This window comes from Nymphalis io, chromosome 1, assembly GCF_905147045.1.
Source record: "Nymphalis io chromosome 1, ilAglIoxx1.1, whole genome shotgun sequence".
NCBI lineage: Eukaryota > Metazoa > Arthropoda > Insecta > Lepidoptera > Nymphalidae > Nymphalis > Nymphalis io.
The window spans coordinates 9,558,008-9,570,776 of NC_065888.1; the positions used below are offsets into that span (position 1 = coordinate 9,558,008).

The 12,769-nt window shown below is 35.1% G+C and overlaps 1 protein-coding gene across 1 annotated transcript; it reads right to left on the reverse strand.

Annotated features, from left to right (window-relative positions):
- Positions 1–505: 505 nt before the first annotated feature.
- LOC126774407 (cytochrome P450 4C1-like) lies at positions 506–11,975 on the reverse strand. Its single transcript, XM_050495962.1, has 9 exons — positions 11,715–11,975; positions 7,914–8,023; positions 7,498–7,588; positions 5,776–5,961; positions 3,999–4,384; positions 3,559–3,627; positions 2,481–2,649; positions 1,193–1,366; positions 506–1,023 (listed from the first exon to the last, which is right to left on the reverse strand). The coding sequence occupies exons 1-9, from the start codon at positions 11,863–11,865 to the stop codon at positions 866–868; spliced, it is 1,494 nt and encodes a 497-aa protein (XP_050351919.1). The 5' UTR covers positions 11,866–11,975; the 3' UTR covers positions 506–865.
- Between the last annotated feature and the right edge of the window lie 794 nt (positions 11,976–12,769).

The window sequence follows — 12,769 nt, forward strand, 5'->3', positions numbered from 1 at the left end:
AACGCTATTTAATGTTAAATATATGATACCAAAGCACATGTGTCTTAAGAGTCAACTCGAATTTAAATAAAAAACTTTGCTGTAAATCTGGCTCGACTGGAAACAGCGCGGGTCGATTTTATCTTAGTTTTTGTGTAATGATCAATGCCACTTTAAAATAAATAATTTTAAAATATAATATAAGCTATGTAATTTTAAGAAATATATTGTACATAAATATGTTTTGATTTGACTATTTTTATTAAAATGTAAGAAAATCAACAAGACGGGTAGTCAATAAATTATAATTTTAAGTAGGGTTAAGGACGTAAAAGCGGAGCATTAGTAGTGAAATCAATTAAAGGTACGATTTTTGTACTATTATAATATTCATTGTATTATGTATAATGTATTCAATGTATAATGTGATTTACATGAAATAAATGTATTTAGTGATGCACATAGTTCATACGCAACATTTTGCGTCATTATTTTGTCATTTTTATAGGTTTCATTAAATCACATCAATATTTATAATTTTATTTAAGAAAATTTTACATATATATATAGCGACTTTGGATAGTCAATATTTATTACACTACTGCCGTTCCGGAAAACAATCAAAAGAGAAGGTAACTCGAGTAGTTGTTCTTGTAAAATGAACCAGAGTTACGTTAAGGTTAGTATTCAAAATTATTATTATTCATGATCAGTCGTGCCACGGAACCCGAGCTTAAGTCGCAGTCTCTTAATCCAAAATGTTTTATTTTATGAGTAATAAGGGTCATTAACTATTTGTATTTTAATATTATAATGCTTATTCAAATAGTATTTTTGAATTGTTATAAAAAACATCAAACATATTAATAAATGTAATTTAAACCTATTAACGTGTTTCAAATTTAACGTAAACGGGATCCTTTGTACGTAAAATGATATCGGCGATAAAGACGATGTCCTCCGGCTTGGTGACTGGTAACAAACGGTATTGTTGAAGAACAGCAGATATCACCAACTTCATTTCCATCATAGCAAATTTTTGACCTGTCACGTAAGAAATAATTCGTTATTTATGCTATATCTCTCATATTTTTTAAATTAAGAATATGTAAATAAATTTAAATATTTTGAAGGGTTTTTTAATTTGCCACAGTAATACGTGTACTATAATTTATATAATAAAGTATGTATTTTAAGTCAAGTTATGTCTTACCTATACAGTTGCGGGATCCTGCGCTGAATGGTATGTAAGCAAATGGGTGCCAAGTGGGTTCCTCCTGAAACCTCTCCGGACGGAACTTGAGAGGTTCGACGAACTGATCACTACGTCGATGCAAGTCGAATATTAAAATTGAACAATCTGAACCAGCTGGGCAATTGTAATTTTCTAAAAAAATAATATTCTAGGAAACGTCAAGTAGTACGCTTGAGTAAGCTCGATGCAGGAATTCAGAGTGCCCACTTGATAGTTAATAAATAATGAGTTGTTAATGGTTTGACATCGGTCACATGAGGTTTGCTGAACGCTCTCGTGCAGGGGACTTGGGAAAGGGACTCCGGGGCGAACGGTCGTCTTCTTGTATCGAACTTGCTGCATTTCCAACCACTTTAATCGGTGCGGTTAATTGTATTATATTATATTTAATTATTATTTTATTATATATTATTTTTTGTGATTATCGATTGTAAGCGAACAAATAAACAACAGTTGTACGAGACTGAACTTTTACTTTGCGCCTACAACATGTCTGATAACGGCTTCGACAACGAATTGCCCCACGTGATCAATATCACCTCGTTAAATAAGTAAAATGTCTTCGTGAACTATTCTGGCCTCAGCGACCATTTTAATCGGAAAATAGCTAACAGAACTATTACATAAAAATACACAAGTGTTCGCAAGCATAACTACACTCCCAATTATCTCATAATTCGATAAGAGCAATTCAACACGATCGGAGAAATCAGGCATAGGATCATAGTCATATGTGAGAATTTCTTGATAAAGAACCACTAAAACTTTGTGTTAGCCCGACTGGGATATTGAGCCCAGAACATCGAGATCTGCAGTCTTATAAAGATACCAAGCCATTACTGATGAAACAGATGAGGTAGTGAATATAAAATATAAAATGAAAACAAAATTACCCTAACCAGCCTATACTTTGACCCATTTAACTCGTATCAAAAAACTGTAACAGCATTCGCGTGGATAATGGGTATGTTGTATACAGACAAAGTTAAAAATAACTGCACTAACCGCATGGAATGGTCGAAACAACTAAAAACATTCAGCAGAGACGAATGAGACCAATGATTCGCAATTTAAATGCCACCTTTGGTGGCTAAAATACGGCATGTATTGTATAATTTACAATTAGAGACGAATATTAGTATGTCTAATGATTTAAGTTGACTGTTATTTGTTCTACTACTGTGATTCTTTTCAAGTTAATCCAATGAGATCAGCCTTGACAAATCTGAGCGGCTATTATACTTACTCAATTTTAATTCTTGTTTGCAATATCTAATGATAAAATACACCGACGGATAGAGTCTTAAGGTTTCCTTGATACAACATTCTAAATACTTCATTTCTGTTAAGTCAGACATCGTTGGCTTCCGATAGGATGTGCCGAATATGCGTCTGCACTCTTCGACTATTTTATCCTAAAATGTTGTTGTTGTTGTTATATTGTGTGTTCAGCAAAACAACTAAGGTCTGATATATTGCTTATTTAAAGATCTTAAATACAAACTTGGTATCCGACTCGTGATTATTAAGTTCTTATATAAAAATTGACGTATTTTAGCTAAAAGTGGCTCATATATCTTGTTTTGTTTCGTCCAACATTTTTGACTTACACTCCCAACGTTGGTCTAAGAAAGATCCTGACTTTTCAGGTTTAATAAATAGCATTAAATGCAGTCCAATTTACGATTAGTCTTAGTTAAAAAATTCAAACATCGTAGATGTTTTTATAGAGCATGAAAAAAAAAATCAGTACTTATTACTTAATATACTGGTCATATTTTTTATCTCGACCATACACTTCATTTATATATTGTAATAGTGTAATACATGTATAAAATATTCTTTCGTGAAAACCCAGCGAAACATTACCTTTTAAATTGTAATTTTCACAATTCCAAACAGGTAACTCAACATATAACTTTTAATTATGATGACGTATGTATGTATTTTATATTGCTACAGATAAAGTCTCATAAGCCCATAATAAAACATAACTTGTCCGTAGTACCGTATGACCGTAGGCCCGTCTGGGTAGGTTATCACGTATACCACTCATCACAAATTCTACCGCCAAACAGCAATACTTAATAGTGTTGTTTTCCGGTATGAAATGAAAATCAGTGTAACTAAGGACATAACATCTTAGTAACCAAGGTTTGTGAGGCATTGACGATGTAAGTGATATTTAATATTTATATTAAATATAATATTAATATTATTAATATTTATTTCTTACAGTTCCAATGTCTATGGCTAATAGTGACCACTTACCATCAAGTGGCCAATTTGTCAATCTACCTAACTATTAAAAAAAAGGCTTGTACCTGAACCTCTGGATAATTCGCAATCAGCATTAACGCATACTGGAGTGCAGTCGCTGTTGTGTCGTGTCCCTTAAACAAAACATACATAATTAAAGAACCTAATTACATTTGTAGTTTAATATTAAACTATGTTCATAGTTAAACTGATGACTACAGCCTTTGTTTTGAATATGAGATGTTATCAATTGCTTACTAAATAAATAGTATGCACTTCAAACATATTGAAATATATACAACATTGTTAGCAACTATCGAATCAAACACTATCGGCCTTACTTAAAAACGTTGCTTAGCGGCTGTTTACTTGAACGTTGATTTCGCTCTTTATGTCATTACTCATTTGACATTCAAAAGAAAATGACGCAGCTTTGTTTACTTCACAACTTTTTTAAGTAAGATCAAAGAGCATTAGTATAGAAAATTCATAAATAAATATAAACCTCAAACATGAACGTGTCGACTTCCTCGTTGATCCCCTCAATGTCTATCTGTCCTTTCTTCTCTGATTCTATTAACAAATCTAACATCGCCATTCGTTTTTTTTCTCCTATAACGACATCATCGTCCTTTTTGTTCATAACCTCTGTATATAGGTTCTTGTACGTGCCATCTTCTCGCCTCTGCTTTATAACATGATCACGAAAAGAACCAATTAAATTCAATAATTTCTTCTGACTTCGCCCAACAGAACTCAAGTTAAACAATGCCATAGGATAAAGCCAAAATCGTTCGCCCCTATAAAATAAGTATTTTCCCAGTATATGTACTGCATTTTTATATTTTTTTCCAATGTCCTTCTCATCCAAAGATGTACCCATTGCCGTTTCTAAAATAATAATAATTGATTCTATTTAAAATACATTCTAATAAGTTCACTTAAATTTGTCGGATAGATTATAAATATCAAAGTCTGTGTTTTTTACCCCTGTAATTTTTGAATCCAATAAAAACGATACTTAGATTTATAGATAGATGATTCTCTGTCACAGCCTGTTTTCTCCAAATCTTAGTGAATGAAAATAGTTTAAATTGGATGCTTGTTTAGAATTGGATGATCCAATCTTGAATTAATATTTTGTGGCACAAATATTAAATTAAGCAAAAAAATCAAGAAAAAAATTATAAAGCATATCAAATGAAATGGCTTATGAGAAATAGAATTATTTCTTTATTTGAATCTGTGTAGTTTAAAAGATAATAGAAAAAATATCGAGCATCAACCCTTGCATTGCTCAAATCTCCTTGTCGTTAAAACTGCTGAGTCTAAAATAAAATAAAATACGGTTGTTTCTGAAACTTATTTTTATGCATTCGCGTTGAGTATTGCACATTTTCTTTATTTCTTTATATAAGTATTATAAAATAAACAGGATTTTATATAAAAATTACTACAACTTAAATCAGTATATATAAAAATTAAAAAAAGTTACTATACAAGTGACGACCGCGTTAAAAATTACCATAAGTAATTATTAAAGAATCTAACAAAACAGAAAAAACTTAGTAAGAGAAATATATTTCAAAGCGTAAAATTAAAGTATTCTAATACTGTGCCTACTGCTACCGTAAATGTCAACTGATAATATTCTCATTTATGTAAATCCACAAGGTAAATGTACGAAAAAAGTATCTGGATTGCGAATGTAAGCTCTAACCAATCAATATATCTAAGACAAAAACAAGTATTATATATTTGCAATTTGAATAAATTAACATTGATAACAGATTTAAATAAGGTGTCCTCGATATAACTTACAAAACTACATTGTATATAATTTACGTGTGTAGTGTGATGTTTTACTTACCTATAATAATACATAAAGTACATCTCAGTGATATACTTTTATAATGCTTTCGATTTTCGATATTTTATTGATAACAGAAAAAATCTCTACTATTATATTCTATGATAATATATATTTAGACAGTACTAGTTATATTATATAATGATATTTACTAAGGGAATGAAGATATAATGTATTGTTGATCGTACTTTAAACAAATACCTGCTAATCAACTTTTTCAATGTGACTTGGTATTTAGATACTAAAATTTTTTATTCTCTTTGAAGTTAAGCATATAAAGCCGTTGCCGTTGATTGCATTAGAAAATTGTAAACATTTTAATAGTTTAATTACAACTTTTCATTATATCTCAACTCACTCAGAACCAATATTTTGTAAAACAGATTAAATAAATACATATATCGCAACTCACCACATATAGAATTTAATGTCATGCTAGCTATGAAAGAGTAAATGTCCGTTCCCGACTTGTCTGTTTCTGGCCGGAGACTCTCCACTAACTTCTCGCTGTTCTCCACCAATATAGTGTTGAAGTGCCGGAGTATGTTAAAGTGAAATGCTGGAGTTAAAATTTTCCTCCGCTGACGCCACTTTGCTCCTAATTAAGTGTAAATTAAGTTTATTAATTGTTTCGTCTAAGTAGAGCTATACTATAAGTACAAACTTGTAACCCTGTGAATATGTGTATATATTATATGTGTACAACCTGTTGCCAGTACCAGTGCCGTTGTAAGTATAAGTGAAAGATAAATAATTGTTTGGAAGTCTGAAATTTTAAAGTAAGAAGCATGAATTGTCATTCTGTTTAGAAAAAAGTATATTAAGGGTTTTTTTTTATTTTAGATTGATGACTATTCTTTAAAGTGACTTACTGTAAGTCCCTGAAGTTTGACTTTGAAAAAATATTTATTACATGTCTTCTTCGAATGTTCTGTTGTTTAAATAACCGGATTATCTATCCACGCTGTTAGATATAGTTAATACTCTAAATAAGTAAGCGTACAAATATTTATTTTTTATTATATCAAACTCACTGAAAACCTTATTTAAAATTAATAATTGAAACACTTCTTTGAAAACTAAAATTACTAAATTACTCGCAGAGCTCACTCTGGAACATGCATCATTAAAACTGTCCATTGTTACTACTTTTTTAAGCAGTGGAAACCTTCAAAACCTTCTTCTATCTGGCTCCCTTGGAGTAGGACTACTTCAACTAGGAGTAGGAATCAGGGTTGTGGGAGGTAACTTCATATCTATAGCAAAGTTTGTATAAAGAAAACGTATACAAAAATTAGTAATTAAACTTTAAATTCATGTTTATTAGTTTAATCTATAAACACAATCAGATCCCTTTTTTAATTTTTACACTATTTTTTCTACCCCATTTCTCTCGTTTGTATACGTATTTCACGTTTATTACGTATTTCACCAGCTTAGGTGTTGAATTTTGAAAACGTTGAAATACATATTTATTTATTTCAAACCAAAAGCTTGTTTATTAAATTTCATGTTTCTTACTTTGAAAATGACCTTATTTTACTCTTTAGGGGTAGAATTTCCAAAAACCCTTGCTAAGTAGTGCGTGGCCACTTACCATGAGATGGCCTGTCTGTCTAAATGTATAATAAAAAAAAACACTTACAGAATAACCTTAGAAAACGAAAAACAATACCATAAATATTTTCTAAGCACTCTATCTCCTCAAAATAAAAAAAAATAATAAAAAATATCATAAATGTAATGATAATAATTTCAAGTAAAGTAACAATGTGTAAATGTTCCACTGCTGGGCCTTAGCCTCCTCTCCTTTGGAGCTTATTCCACCACGCTGCTCCAGTGCAGGTTGGTAGAATACACATGTGGCAGAATTTTAGTGAAATTAGACACATGCAGGTTTCCTTACTATATTTTCATTCACCGTCAAACACAAGATGAATTATAAACAAAATTAACCACATGACAATTCAGTGGTGCTTGCCTTGGTTTGAACCCACGATCATCGGTTAAGGTTCACGCGTTCTAACCACTAGGCCATTTCGGCTACTTCCAATAATTGAAAATAATATTTAAATATTGTTATATAATTATATTTTAGGTTATTAATTTTAAATATATATGAATATAATATTACCGTCACTCACAAGAAGGCCGTCGTTTAACCACGGTCGAAGAAAATAGTACATAAATCCTTTATCATTGTATTTTGTATTCGTTAACACTGTCTGTGAAGACAAATAAATGAACATTAGAATATTTTAGCTCTACAATTTCTAATATACAAAAGCTTAAAGAGTCTCTGTGATAAATAATATTTGATTATAATTGGTAGATATATAATATAGATATATAACAAACATTTTAAGTATGTTAATCTCCTCGAAAAGTATATACCGAGTTATATACTTGATAAAATGTTGAATACGCCAACTATGATGGCAAATAATTCATAGTTCTGTAACACACATATGTACGAGACGAGACACACACTTTGTGAAGGGCAAAAACATTTATATTTAAATATTTCAACTTGTTAATTCTTATACATACCTCAATGTCCTCTGGGTTGTATATTAGGACCACCTTTTTATTAAATATTTTTAGTTTGTAGAGATCTTTATATTTATTTCCCAAATTGCGAAAATATGTGAATAATGGAGCTGCAAAAAATGGTTACGTTTAATTATATTACTTTGCATTTGAAAAGATTAACGAGCTCGAAGTTAAGAAATAAATCTAATTAGAATTGTGAAAATACAGATTACAAAAAAACCTACTAGACACTCACGAAAGAAATTTATAATAAAAACTATTTAGGTTTATACCCAACTATAAATTTTAAACATAATATATTATATGGTTACCTTTGTAAGTAAACATTCACAGGACTGAAACATCTCTAAATATGTGCCTTTTATTCGAGATGATAAAGTCTATCTCGTTCCTTGTCACGTTATCGGGGCTTCGCCAGGTCCACCTCCTCTGAGGCTTCTTTTGAAAGAAAGAATTCATCAAAAAAAGCCCCTGCGCTTCGAGAAAGTTTACCAGCATTTGCCCCCTGTGATTTCCGCCGTAAGGTCCGACTTTCGATTCACCGCTATCTTGTACTCCCACTTTAGCATTAAAGTCTCCCATAACAACATTGTAGTGGGCCCTTGAGGTGTCGTTGAGGGCCTTTGCGATGTCCTCGTACATCGCTTCGACCACATCATCAGAGTATGTCGAAGTTGGCGCATATACCTGTACAACCTTCAGGGAGTACCTGTCGGAAAGTTTTAGGACAAGGTACGCTACCCGGTTCGACACACTACTGATTTCCACAATGCTGCTAATGAGATCCTTTTTGACTAGAAAACCGACACCACCCTGGGAGAGGTTATCACCTTCGCGGAAGTAGAGTAAGTTACCGGACTCTAGAGTTATCGTGTCCTCCCCCTGTCTTCGGACTTCAGATAACCCCAGTATATGCCAGTTTATATGACTTAACTCTACTTCTAATTCGGCGAGGTGATGGTCCAGCCTCATCGAGCGTCCATTATACGTTGCCATTTTCAGTCGTTTTATACGGTAGCCTGCCGTGAACCGGTGATTCTTAGCACCCCCTGCCCTGCCGATACCGCGACCGCTACCTTGGTCGGGCCTAGCGGGCTTGCCGGTAACTGGGGGCCTTTTTTTGGGCGCATCTGCCATTAAGGGAGGGGTTTGCCCATACTCGCCGCGCTGGGCAGGCGTGTTGGCGAGCGCAGTAGGGGGTAAGATGTTTATGGGAGGGGGGACGCTGCTGCCCATCCCCCCTTTTCCCCGTCCCTCAGTCGCCTCTTACGACACCCACGGGATGAGATTGGGGGAGTACTATTCTAAGCCGGTACTCCACGGCATCATCAGGTGATCAACAGGTTTAATACCGGAAGTGATCACCGCTTGGTTCGAGGCACTCTAAATATCAACTTAAAAGCCGAAAGATCGAGAATGATGAGGTCTACTCTCCGACCTACCATGCTCCAAGCTGCTCAAGGCTCCGAAAAGTTCCAAATGGAACTTCAAAATCAATTCACCGCGTTGGAAACCATAAGCAGCATTGATGAGAGAACCGACACGCTGGTCAAAATACTGCAAAACACATCCCGCAAGTGTTTTCCGCCACAGAGAAGAGACAACGCACCAAAACTCTCTGCTGAGACACTCGAGCTCATGAGAAAACGACGAGAACTACCATCGTTTTTGTCAGATAAGGCCTTAAACCGAACAATAAAAACGCTGACGCGACGCGATCTCCGACGCTCCAATACCCGTGCCATCAAGGCTGCGATTGAGCAAAATCGGGGATCGAAAGTGTTCGCTCGCAAGTTTGGGAGGCCGCGTCTGACAAAACTTAAAACTGAAAATGGTGGGGTCGTTACCTCTAGGCCTGAGATTATCGGAGAAGTAGAGAGGTTTTATGGGCAGTTGTTCTCTTCAAGATCGGATAAACCCGTGGGAATCAGTATTGATGACCAGCGCGCCCCTCTTATGCGCCATTACTCCGAGGAGCTCCCGGTCGTTGACCAAGGAGAGATTAGGGCGGCTCTAGAACAGCTTAAAAACAACAAAGCTCCGGGAGATGACGGAATCACAACAGAGTTGCTTAAGGCAGGCGGGACTCCGGTCCTGAAAGAGCTAGCAAGCCTCTTTAATTCCGTCATCCAACATGGCAAGACCCTGGAAACGTGGAGCGGGAGTGAGGTGGTACTGTTTTTCAAGAAAGGTGATAAAACCCTCTTGAAAAACTACAGACCAATCTCCCTCCTGAGTCACGTGTATAAGCTGTTCTCAAGAGTCGTCACGAACCGTCTCGCCTGACGACTTGACGAGTTCCAGCCCCCAGAGCAAGCCGGCTTTCGATCAGGCTACAGCACCGTGGACCACATCCATACTGTTCGGCAGATTGTGCAGAAGACCGAAGAGTACAATCAGCCGCTGTGTATGGCATTTGTGGACTACGAGAAAGCCTTCGACTCCATCGAAACCTGGGCAGTGCTCGACTCATTGCAGAGATGTCATATCGATTGGAGATATGTCGAGGTACTGAGATGTCTGTACAACGCCGCTACAATGACTGTCCACATCCAGGACTGTAAGACGAAGGCGATCCAACTGCGCAGAGGGGTGAGACAGGGGGATGTAATATCCCCGAAACTGTTCACCAACGCGTTGGAAGACGTTTTCAAAACGCTGGATTGGACTAGGTATGGAGTCAATGTAAACGGCGAGTACATCTCACACCTTCGATTTGCCGACGATATCGTCATCATAGCAGAGTCGCTGGAACAACTCACCGAAATGCTGCGTAGCCTAGGCGAGTCTTCCCGGTGTGTCGGTCTCGGTATGAACTTGGACAAGACCAAGGTCATGTTCAATAGGCATGTCGTGCCGGGACCGATATACGTCGAGGGGAAACCTCTCGAAGTTGTTAGTGAATATACCTACCTAGGACAGATAATACAAGTCGGTAGGAACAACTTCGAGAAGGAAGCCGATCGAAGAATTCGCTTGGGATGGGCAGCATTTGGCAACCTTCGTCAAGTCCTCAAGTCGTCTATACCGCAATGTTTGAAGACGAAAGTCTTCAACCAATGCGTCTTACCTGCCATGACATACGGTGCCGAAACGTGGACACTAACTGCGGGACTAGTCCACAAATTCAAAGTCGCTCAGCGTGCTATGGAGCGAGCTATGCTCGGAGTATCTTTGAAGGATAAGATCAGAAATGAGATTATCCGGAAAAGAACCGGAGTCACCGACATAGCTTGCAAAATTAGCAGGCTGAAGTGGCAGTGGGCTGGTCACGTATGTCGTAGGACCGATGGCCGTTGGAGCAGACGAGTCCTAGAGTGGAGACCGCGAATCGGCAAGCGCAGCGTAGGGCGCCCTCCAGCCAGGTGGACCGACGACCTTAAGAAGGTGGCGGGCACCAACTGGATGCGGAAGGCGGAGGACAGGGAGCTTTGGCGCACCTTGGGAGAGGCCTATGTTCAGCAGTGGACAACGATTGGCTGTTGATTGATTCACAGGACGCATCATTTTCTAATATAATTATTAATTTAGTGTCACATTTTTAAAATGATGTCATACAAATAAATTTCTTATTTACAGAAAACTGAGGGTTCTATTAAAACTAATAGCTGAGTTACTCAAACATAATTATGTGTTGAGATAACTAAATTATAAGAAGCTGATTAAAACTTTATTTAAATACAATTATCGTCTAAAAAATAAAATCTATAATTACATTAATTAAAATATCAGTTGCGATTAGATTAAATAGAATATTTTGTTGTTTTTTTTAATGAATACGTTACGTCCATTGCTTACCAGACTCCATTAAAAAGTCGAGTCCATTTTCAATAAGGAATGTCCCTTTAGGTCCTGGGATCTTGTCAAATTTTTCATCTCTAAACAAATGGTTGATATAATGATAAAATATTAAGATTAACACTGCTAATATCAATAGAGTCCAAAACATTTTAAAATTTAATTAAAGTCTTTACTTTTATCACAATATTAGATAAAAAGTTATAAATAAAGGCGACTGGTCCCTCACGTACACTGACACTCCAATGATAAACGAAAACACACAACGATTAGTTGGTATCTGTATATGATATTACGTTTAATAAGTCGCTTTACGATCTACATTCAGGCCTAGCGACCAGTGACCTATAAAAGCTAAGCGCTTTACCATTTTTATGCTTAATATATTATTATAATGCTTAATATATTATATTATATAATATAATCAATTGAAAAATCACTAATATAACTAATATAACTACATAATATAATTATATTAATAATAAAATAATAAAAAACTAAAACTTATAATATTTCAGTTTATACAACAATTTTAGTTTTATTTTTGTGGGATATTAGTATATATTGGTTTTCGCCGCACCCGGATCTAGTCCTTTAAAAACTAAAACGTAAATCTGTTTTTTTTTAATAAGTACTTATTATAAACTAACCGACTTAAGTATAAATTTAACAAAACAATGAGAAAAAAAATATATGCAGCGACGAAACGAAATACCTACTTAACCTATAAACTTTAACTTACAAAGCTATTTACAAACCTAAAACAAATACTTAAGTACCTATGACTATTTTCAAACAACTTACTCAACTACCGTTGAAATATCTCGATATCTTTAATAAGAAGTAATGCCATGTTTATAAAAACGACTTGGATTATCATACAAAGCATAGTTATAGTGATAGCATATGCCTATCTTTTAAGGTTGACTAAAAGCTGAATGCTAAATGAAAAATGCTATCGCGGACTATTTTAGTATTTTTCAAGAGGAACAATTCCGTCATACGTGTTTGTTGTGTAATTTTAACTGTTTACGCAGTGCCCTTAACGGAAGCTC

Coding starts and splice junctions, on each gene's coding strand:
- LOC126774407 (XM_050495962.1), bottom strand. CDS start 11,865: ATGTTTTGGACTCTATTGATATTAGCAGTGTTAATCTTAATATTTTAT. Junction 3,628..3,998: donor TCGACACGTTCATGTTTGAG/GTTTATATTTAT, acceptor GTTTTGTTTAAG/GGACACGACACAACAGCGAC. Junction 2,650..3,558: donor CGAATTATCCAGAGGTTCAG/GTACAAGCCTTT, acceptor ACAACATTTTAG/GATAAAATAGTCGAAGAGTG.